Source organism: Paralichthys olivaceus, chromosome 23 (assembly GCF_024713975.1).
Source record: "Paralichthys olivaceus isolate ysfri-2021 chromosome 23, ASM2471397v2, whole genome shotgun sequence".
NCBI lineage: Eukaryota > Metazoa > Chordata > Actinopteri > Pleuronectiformes > Paralichthyidae > Paralichthys > Paralichthys olivaceus.
In genome coordinates, this window is record NC_091115.1 from 14,493,347 (window position 1) to 14,519,632 (window position 26,286).

General features: G+C 40.7%; 1 protein-coding gene across 7 annotated transcripts in view; it reads left to right on the forward strand.

Annotated features, from left to right (window-relative positions):
* Positions 1–26,286, forward strand: part of osbpl8 (oxysterol binding protein-like 8) — a 79,040-nt gene that overhangs the window by 3,825 nt on the left and 48,929 nt on the right. For 3 of the 7 annotated variants that reach the window (XM_020099946.2, XM_020099948.2, XM_020099949.2), the window contains exon 2: positions 18,763–18,860. In XM_020099946.2, the coding sequence (XP_019955505.2) occupies positions 18,816–18,860 (45 nt within the window). In that variant the 5' untranslated portion in view covers positions 18,763–18,815. Of the gene's footprint in view, positions 1–7,555; positions 7,615–18,762; positions 18,861–24,633; positions 24,777–26,286 lie in introns of those variants that run through there. The other 4 variants (XM_020099947.2, XM_069520317.1, XM_069520316.1 and 1 more) reach the window with 4 other exon arrangements.

The following is a 26,286-nucleotide window of genomic DNA, read 5'->3' on the forward strand; positions in this document are numbered from 1 at the left end:
TCGGTTTCTTCCACTGGGAGCACATTACTGACTCGCAGCAACTTGTCTGTTTGCCACAATTGTAAAATTACATACAGTGGAAAGTGCACTTGGATTAAATCTGTTCTGTCATGAATCCTGTTTCACAACCACATATCAGCATCATTGTACTGCAAGAACAATAATGTGTCATAGCCAAGTTTCACCACATTTCTATCAATATAATGATTATAATAATAATAACTGTGATAGATTTGGTCTATATAAAAATGTTATTTCATTTTCTTACCATTTGATACTAACCGCTGCATTCTTGGATTGGGAACACCCCACAATACCCACTGTTTTGGAGATGCTCTTACCCAGTCCTTCAGGCTTCACAAGTCAAGTCGCTCAGATCCTTCGCCTGTTTTTCCTGCTTCCAACCATAGACTCAGTCGAGTGAATCACTCCACCAAGACCCAACAGTCCCCTCAAATTAGGCACCTAATCTGCACATGTTTCTTTAGACATCGTTCTAAAACTATTGAAGTTTCCTTAAACTTCTGATTCTCAACTAAATCCATATTTTCTTCCCTACACATCTTTCTACCCTTATTTATGATTGTACAGCAGCTAATAAAAAAAATCTACCCCACACCAGTCCTCCTATATGTGCCCTATTTTTTCATCAGGACCCATGAATTATGCCCAGGGAAATTAGTGAAAACTAAAGATATCTCACAAAGTTAAAAACAAATCCAGGATCTGCCCCTTTGTATGAAACCATTCCAAAAATGTGTGGATTTATTTCTTGGTCCAGTTTTGCAGCATGATTATTGTGACAAAATATATTACAGTGATTATTATTATAATCATAGTATTCATAATAATGTTTAAAACAATAGCCTCATGGAAACTTGGCTGTGACACAATATTGTTCTTACAGTACAATAATGCTGATGTGTTGTAGTTTTTGCGTGATCCTGCTGACAACCAAACAAACACACAAGCAAACCGGGTTAAAACATAAAACCCTTTGCAGAAGTTATAATAATAGCACATGCATTAAAAAACAATTATTATAATAATGATTACTTATCCCATGCCTTTACAAGTAGCATTGTAATAAGATAAACAATGTCATTCACTTCAGTTTGCACAGTCCTTAATCACAGTTCAAGTCCTTGAAGGGCTTCACAGCGGCCACATTATGGAACAATATAACAACCTCCACAAGTTGAGTTCCATCACTGAACAAATATTCACCTATCAAGCGAGTTCTAAGTCTCTCTCTCTTTCTTTCTTTCTCTCTCTCCCTCCCTCCAGAGTGAAACACTTATCAGGAGCCATAACAAATCTTTGCTACTCATGGAGTTATTGAAATGCCAAGGCCAGTGCATCAGTGCAGGCTAATCTTCCAAGCCGGGACACTCAGGCCACTGGCTGTGGTTTGGCCGATTGGACGCATTTGCTCTCACAAATGCCAGATGTGCTCCAAGTGATAGAGTTGACTCTACTTTCTTGTCAGTGTGGTTTAATCCAGCGGTGGCAAACAAATCGGGTTACGTTTTGCAGCACTTTGCCTTGGTGTGTAGCTCAACAGCTTTTGTTGCCGCCTCTGAGAGGGTTAGCCAAGGCTTAGCAATAAAAGCAGCTGCTTTAATGCCAATGAAACCGTATTACTGTGCAGCTTTCGTTTAATAGTCTAGGCCTGCATTGTTCCAAAGAGCTCGACCGCTGTTGGCCGTGCTACATCAAACAAAACTGAACAAACATGCCTTTAATTTGCAGCTGTCTCCCGCGATGACAAGGTTTGGTTAACACTGGTTTCTTGTGTCAGCCTTGCACCAGGCCCACTGCTGAGCTCCATTTTCTTATTTGATGAAGGAGCGTGGGTGCAACAGGCCCTTTTATGAGTGTCTCAGCCTATTAACATCAGCGTCCACGCTCGTCGGGCCCTGGGTGCTTTGCCTCACAGGCAGGGGGATCTTATTACTGCCCACCTGAGCTGCTGCTTCTCCCCTGCATCACACAAAGATCCGCTGGTTTCAAAGCTACACAGGTGGGCTGCCTCCAATAAAAACACTGCTGGATGCCCTCGAGTTGAGAAACAAAATTACGTTCTTCTCTTTGACCAGGCAACAGTGAAATGATTGCTGTCCTAATCTCCACATCAAGTTATCAATATCATGTGATGCACATGTACTATCAAGGTGGTGCACAGCAAGTCGTATTTGATGTGTTTTCACACTTTCATTAAAAATCTGTAGAGCATTGCTTTATATAGCTAAATGTATTGTGATATATCGTATCGTGCATCATATTGCAATACCCTATAGAGATTTGTATCTTATAGTTGCCAATATAAAGCCCTGTTATCAGAAAAGATAAACTCTACCTGTATCCTAATTCCATTCTTTAAATGTGAAAGAATTAAATGTGATAGAATAATAATATTGAACCCTGCAAAAGTGTCTTTTCCTTTGCACTTTGGTTTAATGATTATTGGACAGCAGTCTTCTTTGCTATCCATACTTGATAATGCATATGTGACCCTGTAGCCTTACCCACAGAGGAAACTTGCTTTTCTGCATAACTTTTGGAAACAGCTTCCTTACTCGCAGAAAACCTCCAGGCTACTCTAAATTAACCGCTGCGTCTGAACTCAGGAGATGACTAATAAACGTCAGACGTGAATCAAGCTGCTCTCAGTACACAGTGTGGAACTGTAATTTGTATCCATACCTTGACCACACCTTGAACTGTATCCAGGGCATTCCAGATGACTCACAGTAGCTCTGCAGGAGGTAAAAACAAAACAATTGACAGGTGAGTCAATGGGTTACCAGTGAATCGTGTTATTTTTACATGAGACATTAAAGTTGAATGACTACAGTCCAACAACAACAATATCTCCTTCTGTTCTTTGAACACAGTGAAAACACAGTGGAAACAAAGGCCCTCGACAATGAGTTTTTAAAGGTGTCTCAGTTTTAGTGGCTGCAAATATGTTCCTGAAGGAAGAAAGACTATACGCACACAGTAAACAAAAAGTAAAACTATCTCACAGGAACCTTTGATCAGAAATGCAGGGCCAGCTATTTTAGATTGTGAAGAGTGATGTTAGAGTTGCATTTAGTTTGTAGTTGTATTCCCGTCTTCTTTCTTTTTTCTTAGAACTTCAGCGACATCCATACTAATACATTTTACTGTTATTACACCATCCCTCTCCAGACAAGTGTTTACGCTCCATATCAGAAGTAATCTTTGTGCGTACTAACACATCTGACCACACATATCACAAGACCACGCACATACAATGGTCATGTGCATGCCTGTGTAAACAGGAAGTAGATAGTGTAGTCTGCAGTTGGTTGCTTAATTCCAGAAAATATTATGAATGTGGAACAGCAGTGGTGTAAATTAAGAGCAGAGATTTCTTTCCTCGGACAGATGACGAGGTGGAACCAATAACGACAGCAAGTGTTAGAAGAGCTTTGCTTCCATCGCTGGTAGTGGTATTGTAACATAAAAAACATCATGAAGCAAAAGCAGTTGACTGCATTTCCAAATAGCCTCCTGATTTTTCAAATTAAAGCAAATACCAAGTACCGAATATAGAAGTTTTCAAGATGAAAAATTCGAGAATTGTCCCTGTGTTTAAAAAGTCATGGCCATTTTCCATTTTTATCCTAATCACCTATTGATAAGAATACAGATGGCAGATCCAAGGAAGATGAGGGTGGTGGTGCCTCCTCTTTGTTGGGGCATTTCCTGCCCCCATGTTGAAGCAATAATTTATCGTATTGACATCACATGCACAGTCCTAATTCATTCTGTCAGACTCCTGGGTGCTGTGCACAGCTGCAGCAGTTTGAGGCTTGCACAATTTATAGCTTTTGATGAGCCTGTTTGATAAAGTGGGATGGTGATGCTGCTCAGCTCGTACCTAGAGGGTGTAGTGTTCAGAATGTTGTGTCATACCGTACCAGATCAATATTACTGTCTACAAAACTAGCAGCTTTTATCTTGTGGCAGGTTTTTATTTCATCTCTTTGTACTGCCGGCAGAAGTTCCTTCAGGCTGTCCCGCTGCCTGAGGGAAAAGGGACATGATTTGAGCCAACCATGACAAACCAGCCAGGAAGAAAGAAACAGACTGACTAGATTACCTTTTAGGTCCAGGAATGTATATCTTCTATATCCCCTGTGACATGAGCAACACTACGATGGCAAAGAAAGCTTAATAAACCTTACCTGGATCTCATGACTGAACATGGATCAAGAAAACTTTCCTTTTGAGATCTATTGTTTTTGTTTATTTCCATCGCTTCTTATTAACATTTAATTGTTATCTCAAAATTCCTTTGGCCTCTGTTTTATCACTGTGTAGATAAGTTATCTTTGTGGGCTCATCTCTCCACTTTCTGTTCAGGCTGAGAAGGCTTGACTGAGGCTCTTTGGGCTGATAATTGCAGTTATTTGTGGAGTGACAAGCGTCTTTGTTCAATTTAATTCATTGTAACCTCAAGTGAAACTTAGTAACTTAGTAACACTCACTGCAAAATTGACTCCACACAACACATTATCAACAGTTTTCTTTGTCATTAATCCTCTTTGAAGATGACCTTTCAATGCAGTGGTGTAATATCCTCACATAGCACATTGCCTCTGTCACCTTTCACAAAAGCTAATTTGCAGGCAACATTTTGTCAGATCTCGAAAGTGGCGAAGGAAAGTTAACTTGAATCTTTGATGCAGAACCAAAGGAGGGACTGAAACGTTATAACAGAAACATTTGATTAATCTGTTGATCATTTCATAATTTCCCAAAGACTAAAACGATCGCACTGCACAACTTTCAAACCTGTCAGTTCACACGACTCAACACAGAATGACATAGACGACATGCACTCTGATTAGCTGTCGTTGCCATAAACTCCAATTTGCCTCTGGTCCGCAGCTTTTGCCTGTGACTTCCAAAAAACAGTTTTGACCAACAGCCGCAAAAGAATATTCACTTTACCCTAATATAAGAAATAAAACCAATATATACTAATTTGTGCAGCTGGAACCAATCTGAGGAAAACTTCTTACATAATGACTCAGAAAAATTAATTGTTTGTCAGTGAAAAAGTTGATTAATTTCTGATCCAGGCTGACGCTTCACTACTGGATTAAATCTCCAAACAACTGTGTGCTGGAGTTTAATACAATGCACCTATCTGTGGAGAGATAATGAGTTAGAGAGAGATAGAATTGGTTTTCATGAGGAGATTATATCGAAATTGCGTTCCCATTGAACAGTGGATGTTTAGAATATTAAAGACGCCATGTTATGTTTGAGGAATTGTATTAAATAGACGGTTATTTGGTGTGAGGTTGTTCAGAGGAACAACTCACAAACCAGTGAAGACTTTAGGTCATGGAGGTGTTCAGGCTTAATAATTCATAGAAGAATCACGGTGGCAAAATGGTGAAGGGCTGCATTTGCTATGAATACATGATTTACAAAGAATGAAATGTGGTTCTTTGATAAAATAATCCTTCAAATTCATTGTCATGTGCTGTGATTTGATCTCCTTGTCTACTGGCTTCACCGACTCCATGTTTTATTAAATGTTGTCTTTTACAAAACAGTCATGGTTATACATTGCTATGATATGGTGTGTGCGTATTGTGTGCGTATTGTGTGTGTGTGTAGACACATACATTGTATTTGTTGGGCATTTGGATACAGTAGATCGTGTAGAAGCCTGTGCCAGCATTTTCTTACACACCATTGTCAGCCTTCACCTGCCTGTTATTCCCTCAGGAGCAAACTCGCAGCTGGGTGCTGGGTGCAACAGCATGTTCCGCCTGCAGCTCGACCAGTACATACGCACTGATGCATACACACACACAGGCGCACACACCCACACAAAACTTCAATTGCAGAGACATGGTTAGTCAAGCGAACAGACCGCTTCAGGAAAAGACAGCTTACACTTTTGGTCCTAAAATGTAAAACAAATGCAGTTTTACGATTCGTCTTGTCTAACACACTCACACAGGATTCGTTTCAAAGTAACATCTGTCTGCTCTTAATGCCACAAAAGAGTAATCTTCAAGTGCGATCTCTAAGAATTACAAACAACCCCTGGAACAGAGTCAGAACTGGATTACTCTCTGTGGTCCTGCTGTGCTGCACCACAATAAAGAAGACTGGTGTAGAAACAGGACATAAGGAGAAATCATTCTGATGTTACGAGATGCTTGGACCATGAGTGTAGGGTGGTGCTTGTGTGTGAGGGGTACGATTGATTGGTTTATTAAATGTGAGATGTAGCCCTGTCCCTTAAAAATCCACTCTATGGATGACACAGTGTAAAGTGTATTTTCCCACTGGGTAATAATGTTAAAGGGAATTTATGTGTTGACACTAAATCCTGCACCTTTTGCGCAACTCTCCTCTTGGTGTGTAATTAGTCTCGGCTACTCTGTGATGTGACTATTTTACAAACTTTTTTTACTGAATGTGTTCACTATACCACTGGTGCACGGAAATTAACCAAAAAATAAGGTTGAAGTCAATAAAAAAAGAAAAGACGCTGAGCAAGTTACAGTATTTAATCAGTGTGCACAGGAACTTCACAGATCACTGGTAACACTGTCTCTCACATTAACTCCAGTCCATTCTGTTCCTTCAGTTAATACAATTTGAATAAACAGACGACCAGGGCTCTGTAATAGCAGTGCCTGGGACTCATTAATGTCAGTGGATCTGCCGATCATGTTAACAGGTCGTTCACATCAACAGGCGCATTCACTGAACTTTGAGGTGAGCAGTGGAAAAAGTGAAAACCAAAGCACATTTTTGTCCATTAAAATGCAACACAATCTGCCAAGGGGAGTGTTTACCATTGAACCATGTCAGTACACTTTGTTGTTAAGTGTCCAGGAAAAAAAAAACTTAATAAAAACTGGTTAGCAGCTTTACTATTAACTACAATTTAAAAAAAAATAGTAACTCTATCTGAACAAACAACAGTAAATGCAGGCAGTGATGCACTGGTTATCCATTAACATTTACTCCCTAATGTTAAATCACTTATTGTGGTTCTTTTTATGAAGTTAGTGAGTTACTGTGGTGTCTAGTCTGCTTTGGGGGGTGTATTAATAAAAGGAAAACATTGGCTGAAGCTCACCACCATCCACTCCCAGCAAAAAACATCTTTGATGGCAGAACACATAAGCTGTGTTTAAATATATAATGAAACAAGTGATTTTACTGAGAAAAACCATATCAGTCCTGGTGTTCAAATCGTGTGTGTGCTTGTTTGAATAGTGTGGGTGTTTGTTTGGCACGGTTGGAGGCATAGACGCTAACCCATTGAGGTCACATTAGTATTGGAGGAAAGGCTTGTATGGAGAGCACACTCATGTCGGTGCACACAGTGAGCCAGCTCTTACAGCCGCTCCGCCGCTCACATCGACAGCCCCGCAGCGCCAGCTTACATTTACAAGGAGGAGGGAGACAAATATGGTGATGTCATCTCTACGTCTCTCTCCCTCTCTCTCTCTCTGTCTCTCTTTCTCTATTTATCTCTCTTATCCTCTCTCAGAGGCTGTGTTGTGAATGTAATGGTGCTCTCTGCTGCCCGAGCTATGTGAGGTAGGTCCTTTATTCACCCTCTTCCTTGATTACTTCCTCCGAGTGTGCTGCATCAGCTCGGTGCCCTCCATGCCTCTTGTGTTTTACGGGTTTCAGTGTAAATTCGCTCGATCTTGACAGACGTCGTGATCCTTTGTGTAATAATGTCACTTTTGTGGCTTCTTTTATTGGTGTGTTCATGGTTTGTATGTGTGTTGGAAAGCTCCGTTTGGGTAACAGATGCTAACATATTGGGGCAACATCACACAACAGGCTGATTATGTGCCGGATCCCCCGCTATAGCTGCTCAGACTCTCTGTCGAAATCCCAGGCTGCTTTGAAAAGGTGATTCATTTTAGTGGAGCTGCTGACAGCACCGCTCACATTGACGTGATGTCTATGAGCCTGTGTTCCCCATGTGCCATTTTCTTTAAAGGTCATTCTCGGGTCACAGGACCATCGCCTGCTGCTGTGACCTTTGAGCTCTTAACTAATGATGTCTGCAAATTCTTTCAAATGTATAATGTGAACGATTGCACCTGTAGACTGGATGTGGCAGCAGCGACTCAGCTTTACATCTTTTTCTCCCTTTGCTGTTATGTAAGAGGTATCTCACACACAAACTCACACATTATTCATCTCAGGCTGTGTGCGTCATGCACATTTCCAGTGTGCGGCTCTGTAGTGGAGCTGGAGCCTTGTTATCTCCTCTCTGTTTCCGTGGCAGTAGTGGTTTTGTGCAGTCCATTATGAGCCATCAGTTTCAGTTCAGTGTTTCTGCGACAAGGGGGTTCAATGATCTGAGGTCACCATAGTCTCCTTGAGACCACTGAAGTTCCCAACCTCCTCCTCCTCCTCATCAACATTCCCACCCAATGTCTGATAAATAGATTTCAGGGAGCGCTGAGTCACCTTGTGGAATTTGAAAGCGTTTTAATTTTGCTGGCGGTGCTTCACATGTCTTTATCCCACATCAAAGAGGGATATTATAAAAAGAAAAAGATTGAACATTTAAAAAAAAGAAAAGTCAATACCATGCTGGAGGTTGTTTTTTTTATATCAGAGATAGAATTAAACAGGAGCCTTGATTCAATATGAGGAACCAATAATGACACACATTACATAATCCTGAATATGGTATATTTATATGATCTCTTGTTGAGAAGTACTCTGTTTCTTTGTGTGCAACACGTTGTGTTGTGGCAAGGTCATGGGAACTGACTGTACTGGAGTTAATGTTGCACATGAAGTGATACTGAAAGAATGACATTGGATTGCTATTAGGTGGTAATTACATTGTGGCATGCTGTGTGGCAGCATGCCATTTTTTTTGCTCAGTAATGTCTGTGTACCCCTGCAGGCTGAATTTTCGGCACCATCTACAATAGTTATTTCAGAAATATATTTTGCTACATGGCGTCAGAGTCACCACTCTGGAGCTTTTGAGCTCCTAAAAAGGAGACTTCTTGAAGCACCGCTGGCACTGCTTTTGAGAAATCTGGGGCTGCGTTTGAGTCAAGATCAACAGAAACTTTTGGAAATGATTTTGCAGACACTTATGTTCGCCTCCTGATTGGTTCTAAGGAGTCACGACTTGACTACTGGTGGTGAATGCAACATGAATAACGAATTAACTCTTAGTTAACACTCACTGTAGCAGATCTAGCTTGTTGTCTGTTCAAGCAAAGTAATACCTGCTCTTACTTTTAGCCATTAATGTCCCTTGGATTTTATGGACAGAGATTACTTCTGAAAAATATTAGAATTGTGGACATTTTTCAATTCTTAGAAGTGGACGACTCTGCATCGATGCAGAGACAGAACATAATCAAATGTTTTCTGATACGTTCATTGTTTTAGCGATGTCCTGCCGCTGCATAGTTATAACCAGTGCTGCTTCAGGATCAGAACAAACGAACATTAAAGGTCCAGTCATCCTTTGTCAGAGTCTGCTTCCTCCTCACTCCCCCTCTGACCTCTGCTCACTTTACACTTTAACAATAAATACCATCACTGATCAGAAGTTATTAGGACACACACACACACACACACACACACACACTCCTGCAGACCGGAGGTGATTCGTTCTTCCCAGCACTGTCTCCTTACACTAACCATTTCTCATATTTTCTGTATTTGAGCTGTATTACTACATGCACAGTATAATTTTGATCTATTTTCACTGACATTTTATACACTTCAGTTCTTCTCATGGGGTGAAAAGTGATTACTATTCTGGAGAGACAGTGCAAGATCTCTGTGGTCTTGCAAGGCAATCCTCCTCCTCTACTTTCGTGGTTGATTACTATTCATCTCTCCCTGACCTACATGGATTAATTCTGTTTAAAGACGTCTTCCCCTGAGCACAGCACCAAACTGGGACAGGCAGAAGATTACAGTGGACCAGGCAACTTTTTATTCACCTGCCCCTTTTCTCTGTCGCAAAGAGAGCACTTGTTAATATACTGACCATCAGCCCTTTATCCCCGAAGAGTGTGGATGTATGCTGGCTCTACAACAAACAATCTGTAAAAACTGATGCTCAGTAGATTACAGAGCTCCACATGTTCTTATTAATGTGCTCACAGTGGCGAGGTGATGACAGCAATATAACTCTCTAGGACTGCTTTGAAATCGCTGATTATGTTCAAAGAGCCGGCTCCTTACGAGGAGCCCGTTGATCTGGAGGAGCACACAGAGACTGTGACAGCTGACATTGGGAAGCATATTGATGATGTCACAGTCATTAAAACCATCACCTCAAGGTCAAACCAGAAGCTATTAACTGACAGCAGAGGTTTGGGCGTTACTGTGGATCTGAGATGCTGAATTCAGGCGTGGGAAGAAGAAGGCAGCCCTGAAAGCAGCGTGAACAAACCCGTCACGTGGCATCAGAGGAGGAATAGAATTATGCAGAGGGAGAAGCAGCAGCCACTATGCTGACAGCAGGAGCGCACAGCGCTCGTTGAAGGGCATTGAGGCCATCACAGACTACAAAGCCCCAACATAGACTTGTGGCAGTGATGCCTCCCATCCAGATGTGCTGAACAGCTTCTGGGCACAGATTTCAGAAGTGAAATAATGTCACTGCATCCACCAGATTTACCACCAGGCTTGTGTCTGTCAACAAGACCCTCCCCGGGGGGTTGACCCTCAGACAAGGACTTTACTAAATCCCAGGCTATGCCAACACATCTTCAATCCTCTCTGGCCCAAACAGTCATCCCCACATGGATCAAGTCATGCACCATGGTATCCAAGATGTCCTCCGTATGTTGTCTGAATGATTGCAGGCCCAGCACACATCTGTCATCATAAAGTGCTTTGCGAGGCTCATCCTGCAGCACATTAAGTCCAGGCTCTCCACCACACTAGACCTCCTACAGTTTGCTTATCGCTCCAACTATTCCACTGCAACATCTGCCTTTCACCCGGCCATGGAACACCTGGAAAAAAAGATTGCATTTACAAAAATGTTTTTATTAATTGATAGAAGCTCAGCCTGGCACCTGCACTTCCTCACTGAGAGGCTGCAGTTAGTCCATGTCAGCAGCTCCACACCTCTAGCACCAGCACAATGAGCACGGGCACTCCCTGGGGCTGAGTAGTCACGCTGCTGACATATGACTGCGGTTCATCATCAGACTCCTACCACATCACTAGGGTTACTGACGACACGAGGGTGGTGTGCCTCATCAGCAACAATGACAAAGCTACTTGAAAAGAAGAGGCGGAACTAACAGTACCATGGCGTAACACCAATGTGCAACCCAGCCATCCATCTGGAGGAACTAGAGTATCAAGACCTCCTCTGCGAGACTGGGACAGCTTTTTAGCTTAAACTGTGGATACTCAATAGCTTTAGGGCTCAATAGTCAATGGGAAACCACCTCATTTGTAATATACTGTTTCTTTCTATGACACTGTGCTCTTTCTGCAAGTATTAATATTTGTCACCATGCAAGTGGTGGGCTTTAGGGCAGTTCAAGGCAGTTCTTGATCTCCACCATTTTTGTTCAGTCTGTTATATATGATTATATAATAACTACTGGATGTCACATAATTATGTGTATGTTAACATAATTATTATATAAATTAGTATCAAATGTCATCATGCTAAACTTAGAAAAACAACTTGCTGCATCAGCATTTAATATTGTCATTGTAAGCATGTTAGCATTTCTCTTCCAGCACCGTCACCAAGTACAACCCCACATGATACTAGCAAATAGCTGCAGACTCTTGTTTAGTCATAGTATCCCACCTGCCCTCCCCCATAGTTCATCAAGTTCACAACCCAGAGCTCGTCTGTCATCTTAATGAGACTTGTTGAAACTTAGCCTGGGGCTGCAGATTCAGGCTTTCTGTGTTGCAGACAGGAGTGTCAACGAAGCTGACAGGTGGCAATTTATTAGCAAACACAGGTAATCTAAGTGTTCATGGGTCTGAAAATCTAAATTCTGACAAATAGTGTTTCAGCATGTATAGGAGATCACTTTTATCACATATAGATTGAACTCAATACTTGTAGCCCATAACGTCTCAACAAACCATTGCTGCCGGCAAAAAAACAAAACAGAAATTTAGCAGCACATCTATTACATTTCCAGTGAAAACAAAAAACCTTTGCTCTGAGGTTCTTAGTGGACAATATCTTAAAACTAGTGAGCAGAGGTGGAGGCAATGAAGAGGCCTTGCACAGCATTATCAGAGTGACTGGCTGTTGCTCAAGGAGTGGTGATGAAAGAGAAATTCAGTATATAGATGAAAATATAAAAACAGTTTTTTTGGATTGCCTTTGCAGTGGTTTGGATTTTGAATCATATCGCTGAAGTGGAGGAAATGTCAGTGAGCCTGATGGCCCACTACAGCTCTCCGTGTCAGGCTTTCAGAGTGCTGCTTCCCCCTTTTCGAAGGCAGACAGTAACATCTCCACAATCAGCTTAGGGTCCTAAAATGATTGCTGTCCTTGCCTGCCCTTGAGCAGGGCTCCACTGTTAATCTGAAAACAATCAGAATCATAGTGTTCACTGCAGCAGATTGGGCGTAAAAAACAATAGTGAACCAGCATTTACTGATCTGCTTTTATAATCTTCAAACCTGTTTGTTTTGGCAAAACATCCTGCTTTAACATAGTCTACATGCATTATATTTTATGATATTGGTATTTTGAGCATAATCAAAGCAAATTTTTATCAAATTGAGAAGTGTAATTGGACCCGAATTGCTCTGGAAGGCAATCAAGTGAAATTCATAACCACTGATTAAAAGGTTTGTGTCGACTTTATTTTTCTGAAATACTATTAAAAGAAGAAAACAAGGTAAACAGTGGTAAGTCTAAAAGAGAAGATCCAAAGGGACAGGGTTTGGCTTAAATAAGCTTTGAGTGACAGGTTGTGTTTTCCAGTGATTTTGTGATTTATTGCAGAAACATTTTGTGTCCTGTTCATACTGGTATTGTCTTGTAGAACCACCACTTAGCCAATACAGCCTTTGTTTGTAGAGATATGCTGTATCAAGAATGGTTGAAAAATGGCTTTGTATCATAAGTTAAATCAACTGTACAGCAACTTTGGTAAAAGCATTAATAGTGGCCTAATTATGTAAAAAGCCATTGACACATGTTCATATACCTTGTATTTATATTCTTGCACTACTTTAGAAATCAATGACTCATCTGAAAACATGTATAATTCGGTTGGTTCTGTTTTAATATTTCTCAGAGGTTCCCTGTTATCATTTGGCTCAGTGGAAAAACCCTTAAGCCAGTGTTTCCGGCTTTGTTTTGGGGCCACTGCCAAACCACAAGTTTAGGATTCCCTTGTGCGTTTGCCCTCTATCTTTGGCAATGATTCATAGCACTCAGGTCACAGAGTATTTTGGCAGGAATAAAACAGATTGTGACGTGCCGGCTTGTGTGTCTGTCACTGGCTCATCCTTTGTTTATGAAATGTAAACTCCAACACACTTATTATTTCAGTTAGTTACAAATACAGAAAAAACTGACAGTGTGCAATAATATTCAGACATTAAAAGGACAAGATTAACAGGCACAGCTATGCGGCTCCGGTTACTCGGATGTTGTGCTACAAACATCAGCATTTAATGTTGACATTGATGTTTTGCAGGTACAATGTAACCATTGAACCGTGTTAGTGTAGGGTGGCAGCGTGTTAACATTTCCTAATTAGTTCTTAACACAAGGACAGCTGAGTCAATTGGGGTTTATAATTAATTGTGTATGCAATTGGTCATACCTGAGTATTAGTTTGTGCTACTACGGGTAATAGAGCAAAAGTAATTAAAGGGATCACCAAGGTGATTAGATTTCATCTTGTGGGGAACATGGATGTCTGCACCAAATTGAATAGTAATCTATCCTGTCATCATTGAGATATGCCATTTAAAATAGAATAATGGTATTTTCATAAGTGCAGCTCTGAATAGAGGGCAGCTACAAGGTTAATTTGGTCATGCATATAGAAGTGGTAGTGGAATCAGATGCATATGATGCACAGTCTCTCTGGATGAGTGTGTCAACCGAATGCCAACGGCAAATATCTAACTGTAGGCTCAGAGATAAGATAAAGTATTCCATGTGTCCCAGTAGGGAACTCAGTTGTCATTGCTGCAGCACACACTATACAAAAAATGCCTTAATGTTTAAAGTCTTGATGTGTCGGTTGTTTTCCCACCTCAGCCGTGTGGCTGCTGTTTCTGCCTGAGTCATGGTCTGATTGCTAAAGCTGGTTTTGAGAGAGAGTGGAAAGCATCTGTCTTCAGCGTGTCGGGTCCTTTAGTGTTGAGGAAAGATGAAGTGTGTCTGTTGGCTGGAGACAAGAGGCCATTGGAACACTTGAGTGTTACATTAGTAGAATGACTGATGAGGAGGGAGGGGGGGGGGGTTTCATCTCACTGTCAGGATGTCTGCATGTCCTCTGTCTGATAATAGGACCTATTTGTCCCTGAAGAGTATCCTAAAAGTGCTTCCTTCCTGCAACCTGTCCTGTAATAGCTTTTTGGCAAATCTCAAGGGAGCTAATAGTGCCAAGAGCTGCATGCACATACCCTAAACACTTATGCAAATATACCACATACTTGTGGTTTCCAGGGTTTCTGCAACAGTTTCATGGAAACTATTGAATTATACATTCAGTTGGCAGTTTGCTACATCAGTCTAAAATGGATGCAGGCTGATCTTACAGTAATAAATCTTGACTTCATTAAAGTTTTACTGTGCAATTTGTGTTGACACTGTTTCAGAGAGGTAAGCTAGCCTTAATAACAGAAACACCTCTGTATAATGTGATACAGTCGACCAGCAGCCTGAGCTACATCCTCCAGAATGATCATACAGTTGAATCAGTGACTCTAGAGTTCCATTAAAAGCATTTCAAACCTTCATAAAGGAGATTAGATTTTTTTGTAGAACTGTATTAGACTACATTAGTTTTAACTAGATGTATCTATAAATCTGCCAACTGAATATATTAACTCTTTATATTTTAAGGGGCTGTTTCAAATAGCATTCAATGTAAACATTGATGTTTGAACCATCACGAAATTCAACACCACCTGCAAAAAGTCTTAATCTTATTTCTCTGTGATGGTTCTCTGTACAACACAGTTCTCAGCGTTCTCTTATTTTCCTAGAATCACCTGAATCACTAAAGCCCTGTTTCTTTTACGACTAGTCTGTGAATTTGATGTTTAGAGGGTGAAAGAGGCTTTTAGGCATTTATGGCACTGTTTCAGCGCTCTGACTGGCTTTAAATGAGATTGCTCTTTCTTATGATCAAATTACTGGTCCCTGCACAGTGAATAAAAGCAAGCAGGGATAAATTAAATCATTTACTTTCAACTTTTATTTATCCGGGACAGGGTGACTAAGCCGACTTGCTTTTTTCTAAATCCAAAGCCATTCACTTGATGCGTGTTCTGGTGAATTTAAATGTGATTTCATAAGGGGACTGCTGGGACCTTGGTAGAAGTACTGTACTGAGTGCCAGTCTAGCTTGCATATCTATTGACCTTGGCCTTAAATTGATGGAAACAATATTTTACATTACATGCAATGCAAGTTATGTTTTGGGGTAAATTAGAAATGTGTAATCACTTAGGTTGTCCTGCAGGATCTGCACAGACTCCATAGTTCTCAGCATGGTCAATAACACACAAAGCAGAATATGCACCACAGTGTGAAGTGGTCTTCATGGTAGGTTGTTAATTAATTTGTGGAATATATCGCTGAAAAGTTAATAAACATGGCCCCATCATTTTTCCTCTTCAAAACACCTGACAGAAGAACTGCTGTGACACAAGTTGAAAAGAAAGTTAGGGGTTAGTAGAGGAACGTGTCTTTGCACAGTGCATCACACCCTGGTCAGTGGATCTGCACTGTGAGGTCATAACGATACTGCCACCTCGGGTCATAATACTACTTCATTGTCATCTGGCCTCCTGTCTCCCACAGCCCCCAAAAGGTTGATCAGGTAAATCTCAGGTGGGGCCACAGCATTTATTCCATTAAAATATCCACACAAAACAGCAATCAGCATAAGTGGCTGTCTGCCCTAATCTTGAAAGCATTTTTAGGACAGTTATGTGTTGGTATGCAGCTGCTCTACGCAAAATAATCTCCTTGAAAGCATAGAGTGCAATTAACAGATGGTCTCACTTGATCATAAACTTGTGTTGAAGCCTTAGCCTAGATTGTTATTCCTGTGGCAGATAGTGTGGTTGAGGCTGTTGCAGTGGCCAAATCGAAGCAAAGGAACTCTTGGTAATGAGTGCTGGGTGTGTTCATATGAGGTGGTGAACAGATGCATAGGTGGGGCAGCTGATACAAACCAATGCACATGTTGCCTTTTGTGTGCCTCATGTTTGGGCCTCATTTAGCTCCATTTCCCATTAGTGGTCAACTTGGGAATCCTGAGGTTCTATTCCTGGTCTTGGGGCCACCTTTCTGCTTTTGGATTGGATTTTTGTCAGTTTTTATTTATGTATCGTTTTTATTTGGCCTTAGGGTTTATTTTGTTTTGTTCCAGTATAGCTGCTGACAGACTGTTGACTAACTGGGGAGTTTGCGTGTGCTTGTGAGTGTGCATTAGAAATTCAGTCTCTTTTCTTGTTTATTCTTTTTATGCCCATGTGAACTTTTGGTCTGACAGATGAGCAAATATAATATGTTTTCTGTTTGAACAAGGAGTGTGACAACTCTGAAACTGAGACAGACACCACCATACAAACGTCCACATTTGTGTGGTCACTGTTGTCATATAAGGAGATTGTATGGTCAGTAATTCTAGCTATGACTTGTCAGATGTCCCATTTCACAACCCGTTATCTTTCATGGGCCAGGGATCAACTGGATGTCCATCCATCCTTCCGTCCACAAATTCATTGGTCCACTTATCATTCACATTCCTGTGATTTCCTGTGATGCTAATATACTTGCTACTTCTCACTAGAAATGCTTATCAGTTAAGCTAATTATTAATATAAATGTACAATGTACTATGTTAACTGTGGCATTATACAGATGTTATACAGCTGCCAGTCATTAGGTGGCTTCTCTCGCTGAACTAATGCTTGAATGTTGGAAACCAACAAGGTGGAAAACAGGACAGAAGACATCCTGTATAACCAGTGTGGTTTGACATGCGGTGTTTGATCTAGATAGTGTAAATAAGTTTGCATGTAGGCTGTGACAGAATAAACTGGTATATACATTAAACACCGCACTGCAACAATGTGTAACCATAATTATAACCTGCAAGTAGAAATTTACCACAGTGTTTACCAGTAATTACCTACTCTGTGCCGGCTACCGCAGTTCAGTTTGTACGCCACATTTTCATAATGAACCTAATATAGTTTTACCTTGTTTGAAATTTCAGAAAGAATAAGTGCCCCTCATTAGAATAAATGCAACACATTTTAATTCATGAAATGAGACATAATTTCTCTTTTGCTTGGCTGTGTTTACACTTGTGCATTTGGCAAAGTGCTGTGTTCCTCTGTGCATTGTGTTAATCATCTCCAGAATGAGATGAAAACGAAAATGCGAGTGATTGCGGTGCTTACTGTTCTGAGGTAAAACTTTATGACAGGGTTTAATTGGTATATTAAACTAGGCTCTCAAATTTGGGATGTATTGGAGCAGTTGTTGGATACAGAATGAATTTAATCCATGAATGCTCTCACTAGTGATAATCCAAAAGTTTTTCTGTGTGTACTCAGAGGCTTGTTTTCTGCTTGTTGTGTTTCACATATAAATGTCACATCACTTTGATTTGTCGTGTCTTGTTGGGAAAATCAGCTTCCCGCTGCTCTGCTGTGTAATAACTAACAGCAGGAGCGGGGAGGAGTTCCAGCTGAATTTTGAAATGAGAAGGCAAAGGTTAGATAGAAACATAACAGCTAAACCAAAGACGTATACCTGCCAGCCCAGTTAGGTCCAATTCCTGTGGATTCATAAACTGACAACAGGTGTCCTCTCTAATATATGATTCAGTGACTCTCAAGCTGGTCCAGTGGAACAGGTAATCGGCAGCCAGCAAATTCCTTCTCTGGTTCGATAAAGGTTAAAAAACAGTGTCATGCATCAGCGTCTCTATAGGGACGAGAAGATGAGGGCAGAGGGAAAAAGAGATATTGAAGTATGAATTTTTCAACTGGGAAGGGAGCTGACACTGTCTGAGCTTCCGTTCCTCACTGCCTCCCACCAGAAACTGGCTGTTTATTAAAGCCCTGGAGCTACGACACCTTTGTCGGGGTGGTAAAAGGCAGTGGGGGATGGTGAATGGGTTTCTGTTTTCTGTTTTTGTCATCTTTGCTGTGGCAGAAACGAGAGAAATCCTTCGTTGTGCTTCTGTGCAGCCTGTTTTGTTCTGAAATGTGATGGATGAGTAGGCATGACGCTGCATTGGATTGCAATCTTTCGAGCTACCCATCCCACATGAGGTTAAAGGGTGCTGAAAGAATTCAAGGCTTTTCTAGTCAAAAAATAAGTGCTGTGAAAACTATTGCAAAGCTTTGAGGATTTCATTTTCAACACATTGAATGAAAATATAATTGAATGAAATGAAAATAAAAATGTTCAGTTGTATGAACAGTTGTTTTGTTGTCCCCTTGTGGTAACACATTGCTTCTCTCTTCTCCTGACAGATATGCAGCCGTCAGAGCGCCGCTGACAGGCCTGACTCTGGTTCAACACGACCATGGAGTCCTCTTCTGAGTCCCAGCAGGAGCCTGAGAAAACATTGGTGAGTCTCTGGCCTATGTACAGTTTTACTGTCACACATTAACTTGTCATCATTGTTTTTAAAATGTTTAAAAGGCCAATGTTTACTAAAACCCTTGTTTCTCAGCTTCTTAAACAAGGAACAGAAACTAAATTAAATTAAAAATATTTCACAGCTGAAACACTGGATATTACTGGAAACAATAAGTATATTTGTCTACACTTTGAGTTCTCTTCAACTTTTTTATTGTTTAATAAGTGGCTTTTCTTGTCTCTGCTATACCGTCCAGGGCCATTGATGTACGAGGAAGGAAAAACACACTGTTAGCCAGTTTCCTTCCGCTATTAGTTTTGCTAACTCGTAATGGATCATCATTATACATTGCCATTTTCTGTATAATCAGAGGAAAGATTTAACACATTACCTCAATGTGAACATGATTTGCCCCAGGTATATTTTAATCTGCAATGGTGCAGAGAACTCCCATGATCGCACGCTGATTCACGACATCATCAATTTAATTCCTATGGTATCATTTTGATTTAGAGACCCATAGCGGCCGAGGTTACAGTTTGTACGTTTCATGCGTCTATCTCCCTCTGATATGCTGGAAGATAACGGTTTTAGTGACCCTGTAATAGCATTTGCAAAGTCAGGCATGTCATTTTACCTCAGGCCTAATGTGATACTGGCTGTTTTTCGCGAAACTCCTCCAGCTCCCATTCCCTCTCAAATATGTCTCCCACCCTGAGCCCTAACTAGGAACTCAGCAGGCATGTCTAAGTCAATCTTCTAAGTTGTTGTCATTGCTATAGACTGCTTTAGTCTCACTCCCCTTCTCAGGGTTTTTTAACTGCTGAAATTTCACAGAGCATTTCACCTTTGTGACAGAATTTCAATTTAAAGCATTTCATCCGTCACATACCCAATCAACAGCACCATATGAAGCCATAGAGCCCATGGAGTTAAAGCGAGATGCACACATGGGTAAATGTGTTCAGTTCAAGCAATCCACCCACCCTGCCTCATTGCTTCGTCATTGTCCCTAATAATTGGTGGTTTTCACTCAACCTCCATGTATTGTCTCCAGTCAGAAAGAGATCCTGCTTGTTTTTGGCATCAGTGACAGGATGTTTGCTCCATGAGTGCACTCTCTGAATCCAAACGATTAGATAAAGGTGCTAATATTACTGACCGGCCACAGACCTGTCAGGCCCTTTGTGGCCGACACTGCACATTGCTGTTTGTAATTAAGCTACTGTCAGAGTGAGTGTCAGTAGATAGACAAGCCAGCTACAGTCACTTAGGCTGTAGCAGATTAAAGGTCACAGAGGTGTTTTTTTAAAGATGTCCTCTTCCATAGAAGACACAGTCAACCACAATTCTGATGTTGAGCTAAAATGACAAATCAGTTATTCGATCAATGAATTGACTGAGCAATTATACTGTAATTACATATATATATATAATTCCCATTTCTATGGAGAGGACTATACAGTGAGCTCACTGGCAAAAGAAAAAAACCCTAATTATGTCATTGAATATTTATTGTATACTAGTATTTATAGCTGTAGATTAAAAGCACATAGCAGCATCTATAAGTTACTTTGTTCTTGTTGGAGGAGAAACAACGACAGAGTGGTGAGACGACACATGGGACAACATAGTACAACAACAAACTGAGAAAGACCAAGGCAAGCACCGAGACTTAATTACACACTGAACTAATGACAAACTAGGGACAGGTGGCACAGGACAAACAGGTGAGACTGACGAGGGCAAGAAGTCCAGGTGAAAAACACACTAGGAGCAGAAACTACAAAATAAACCAGGACACAGAGATGAACACTGAGAGGAACACAGAGCGGGACACAGAGAGAAACAGATTGGGACAAGGAAAACACATCAGGAACAAAGCTACAACATAAAACTGAAAACTCAGAAACACAAATCCAAACATAAGGAAAACACAGGTAGACACAGATATAATAATAGAAATTGAAACTCTCTTTTCATAAAGGGACAAAACACAAGGACATGGCAATATAGAAAATAAAAAATGTCACTAAAGATTCGGACAGCACCACAAAATGGTGAACTCACTATATTGTGGACTATGTAGTGATCAAGCTGCGTGGACGTATGCTGCCCTCCCCAGTCCTGGATCTTCAGTGCCTACGATACTATAGAAAAACGAGTATCACACAATTTTGTCTTTGGCCAACGTATTCTTCCCGTACATGTCTACTAAAGTGACTTTCCCAAACATTTACACAGATAAACTCTCTTGAAGGCACTTTTTAGATCCCAGCATTGTTAGGTGACCTTGCCCTTTCATTTCACCTCTTTCATAATCCTCAATTGCCTTTTTTGTAGTGAGCAGGAGGGCAATTATAATAGCAGATAACTGGGCTGATAATGGTGTTCCCTCATGCCTCCGCACACAATGACACACAATTGGATCGAATGGGAGCAGAGCTAAGAGCCCTTCCCTACTTCTTTGAGTCTTGCTCAGAGTGGGAGTAGTTTTAATAACACTCAATCTCTGTTATTAGTGCAAGCTAATTTCTCACCCCAGCATCTCTGGAGCCTAATTTAGTGGCTGCATAATAAAACCGCTGATGCATAAATTGGTTTGAAATTGGTTTACTTTTTGAATGCTTTTTTTGGCCGGTTGAATTGCATTTGATGAACGTGTACCTCTTTGTGACTAAACAATAAATCTTCTTTGTGGAGGTTGCGGGACAGCGTGTTATCACTTGATTGCAGATTATAAGCGACTGCAGTGCCAGGATAGTGTGAGACTTAGACTGTGGGGTGTATTGTGTTGGTGGCTTATCCTGCTGTTCGCTGAAAGGGCCCGTTGGTGGAGAGGATGGCTCCAAACGCTGAGATGAAAGACTCTGGGAAGCGCGCCAGGTGTCTGCCGCTTCTCCTCTCGCTCTGACATCCTCACAGTCAGGAGACGCTTCGGGATGGTTTATGGCAGCATGCATCCCCTACCCCCTCCTCCTCCCCTCCTGTTTCAAACATCCACCGCCATTCAGTCTCCTGTCATTTGCATTGTACACACTGTAATGAAAGTGCTGGTGACCTGCTGTTCTCAATAGGCAGCAGTGAAAAGGCACATAGACAGCCATTATGCACTCAAACAATGGTTTTTGAGGTAGCTTAAAGGTAAGAAAAGAGGATCTGCAAGATCACTGACTGAGGGGATTTCAGTAGCTAAAATAGATGAGAGGAAAAAGAAATTCAACCGAGATGGCTGTTGAATTGCTCCTGCGTAAGACTTTTGTTCCAGAGAAGGTTTGCAGGTGCCAACCGTAAAAGACTGGTTGTGCTAGTTTCCAGATGTGAATGCAAGTCAGGATATTTCTGGGGAAAGATATGAAATCAGCTATCTTTCATGGATTTTGAGAAAGAAAGAAAATATTCAAAAGTCTCTCAGGAACAAGATTTTCTACTGTTCCTTTCTGGTGAAGCAACACCGCAGATGAACACCACCAACTCTCAATCAACCCTCCGACAAGGGACCAGTGCACTGCATCTTAAGCAACTAGACATTCTAGGAAAAGACTTGAGTTTGTAATACTTCAATAAGTTGGAAACTAGTAGAGGATTATGTCCCAACTGTGCATTTTTTTACTGCCCATAAATACCAGGCTGCATATCTGTCAGGCCAAGATATCTATCATAATAAAAATCGACAAATGGTGCACCTCTGTAATGGACTCTTCTCATGTGTGACAATGCTTTCCGCTGCTCAATGAATCATCAGTGTGAAAATTTCACTGATAAGAAAGATTGCAGAGTCTAAGGTTTTTGTAGAGTCAAGTTTATTCCATGAACACAATTTTCAACAGGACTTTTTAGCCACGCTAGTAGACTGGCAAAATTTGATCTCAGTGATCCACCAACTATTCATCTAGCGCCACTCACAGGTAAAAGTTTTCAAAACACCGCAACATGAACTCAATGTATTGACACAGAATTTGGATATTTTCCAGACAGTGTACGGAGTCGTTTCATAGTTATATTAGTAAATATTTAAGCCACATAATGACATTTGACAAAGTCGAAACTATGCAGGAAATGTGCTCTTACCCAAGTACATAATAAAAGCAGTAGCAATAAATAAATGCAAGAAACTGCCAGTAGTTTTCCACATGTAACTTTTAATATGACAGTATTGTTAAATCTTGATTCTGCTATTAAGAAAATAATCACTAACTGTCAGAGCGACAGTAGGTACTGGGTATTTGTTCCTAGACCTACAACACCATATAGTCTGACAGGAATAAGCTCCAGGAGGCTGCAAGAAACCAGAGTTGAGAATTAGCTTCAGGCTGCTGTCAGGGATTGAGTATCTGAGGAGGCATCAGCTATACTGTACATCAGTGGTCAGTCTCAAGATGCTGTCGACAGAGCCGAGCTGACAGCCCAGGCTGATGAGACACAATCTCACCTCTTAAGTAAATGAGCTAAAGTAAACAGGAAAAGCAAGCACATCCTCCACGGCTTTAGCTTGGCCTCAGATGTGGGAAATCTGCAAATGAGAGTCTGAAAATATACAAGCTTTTTTGACAAAGTGAACTTCAGATGATGTGGAGGAAGTTTCAGGATGATCTGGATTTGTCATAGGTTGGCAGACATTTTCCCGTTTTTCCATTACAGATAAATCACTCTATTAATCAGGCAAAGGTGGTGGGTGGGCTGTTAATTTGAGGACATTAATCAAGACGGTATGGATTATCTAGGATGTAGTAGAAGTACTATGTGTGTGATAACTCTATGGATCCAACCTATTTCAGTGTTGTTCTCTATTATAGGACCCATCTGACCCTATTAGACTTGCTAAACAGACATTTAGTTCTCTGTTCTTTGCTGGTGTGAATCAATAAGTGCACAATGAACTCAAAGGCACAGTTCCCTTTTGGAGTATCTCTTACCTTCAGATGCTGACACCATGTGTATCAGCACAAGAGCTGCAATTATGATGCAGTATATATTTTATATTAAGAAGTGAGATGAGTGGATGCCCTCCTCACAGTCATACAGTGCATCATACTATTATTTGGGCCACATGTATGTTAAAGCTACATATACAATATATACAATAGTGTCCACTGAAAGTCATTCAAGCATTCATAGATACGCTCCATTTAACGTACAGTATATATAATCTCATACACAGTTGTGGCTTTGGAGCAATATACCTATTGTTGTGTTTTCCTCTTAGGGATGGAGGTCCATAAAGAACATACGGAAACTAGGTTATGTGCATAACCCCTGTCTCACTGTGGAAGCATAGTTTATACAGTGAAACATGACACAGAGCTGAAATCTTAAAGCTTAACATTCAGAACCTGAGTTGATTATGTAATATATGAGCAGAGTGTCTTCAAATTATTACATGATACCAAAATAAACAATCTTCTGAGTATTAATCATTAATTCCTTCAGTGTGAAATGGTAATAAACAGCCAGCTTATGTCTCGGGTCAGCCACGTTGACTGAATGAAATCCCTAGGTTTTGACGTTACCTAACAGCACCATGTCTTAGCTACAGCATGTGGGATGTTGATGTTCAGGGCTGTTTCTTTGCCTTGCTACTTGTTTTGTTTTTTACCAGGGATGTGTCTAATTACTGGGAAGAGTGTCAGTGGCAGTATTCTGTTTATAGGATGGGGATGTTTCCTGTCTTTTCTGGCAGAGTTTTTGGCTGAATTAACTTTGAGTAATCTCACACTCTTTCAGGATGCTGAAAACAAGGCGTCACACCGCCAACGTCTCATTTCCTTTTTCATGACGCTGCCGTCTGTTTGACTTTTGTGACCAAAACAACAGCACTTGTACAGTAGTCTCACTTTACCAATCCTGCTGGGTCTAGCTGGTCCTGCCGGGGAAAATTGGTTTGAAACAACTCCGCTGCTTGATGTGAGTGTATCTTTTCAATTGCAGTTCATTTCAGTTTTACCTATCCTATTAGTGTTTCGTATTAGTAGTGTTAATATTATCCAGTAATATTACAAAGACAAAACTGGAGGACAAATCATGCACAATTGTCACATCAGTACTAAAGAGTTCAGTTAAAATGAATTGTTATAAATACATTCTATAAAAACATTCTTCATGGTGTCTTACGTTGTATTAGACGCACTGATGTAAAACATAATTTACATGTACATGGATTACGATAGAATATCACCAGTTCCCCATATGATAATGAGGATGTGTGACTATACAGTTGTTATTGTTGTTGTTCGGTCTAAAGCAGGGGAAGTTATGAAATACTGAAGTGCCCTTTAAATACACTCTTATAATTGAGGTTCTGCTTCTGTCAACATTACTGAGTTGCAGCATTTGCTCAAGAAAATAAATAATAAACCGAATTGACTGCAATCGCAAGACTTACTGTTAACGATTTGTGTGCTCATACAAAGTAACTCTCATAGATGGGTGCTCTGTTTTTCCTTCTTTCAGAAAACGTAGTCAAATGCACAGATTGAATCACACACAGCAGGAGTTTCCTGCCTGCAGCTGAGCTCTTTGGTCTAATTAAAGTGGCCACTGTTCCATTGCAAATAAGTTTTACATTTCTGGCTCTGGTTGAAGTTTGTTTGTTTGGTTCATTTGACTATTTTCAAACTCCTCGAAGGGTAGTTCTGCTTTCGCTGCCGCCTCCATGCAGCGCTGCGAGGAACAGGCCTTTTTTGTCAAGATGAAAATGATTTCTCGAATCAGACCTCATGACGTGAATCCCGGTCCCCTCCCTCAGTAGACTGGATGTAGAGTGAACCATTACAACTCCTTCTTTGTGGGCTTGTTAAGAAAAAAAAAAAATCTAATTTTCTCTTTTAGGACAGAGGCTAAAGTTTCACTTTATCACTCTGTCTGTGAAATAGTGTCCCCAGAACTTGATACAGCATCTACTTCAAAGTACTTCTAAAAGGTATTCTTCCATCACTGACATATTTTGCTCATTCTGCTCAGCTCCACACAGCCGCAGTTTCATGTAGATTGATTTAGTCACATCTACTACTTTACTAATCTGAGTTCTGAGTGCCTTTCAGTGCATTGATTTGGTTTAATGACACAATTTTACGGCTTTCTGTTGCTCTCACAGCCCGTATCAACTAGAGAAAGAACACGCCCCAACTGTGCAAACATGATCAGCAGCAAAAAGCAGACCGATGCTGTAAACTTCTAGCCTGTGAGCATAAAAATATATTATACCAACATTAACTAACATTAGTTTCTCAAGAGCACTATGACAGTGACTAAGATCCCTCTAAATTTTCCTTATCAGGTGTGCCCTTTGATACTGCTCTCATATCTGCCTTTTAAAAGCTACAGCCAACAGCATAAAGACTGCAAACGATCAATTTATCATTTGAACCTTATTTGTTATGTCTCATTTAGGTAGGAACTAGTGCACATATTGACA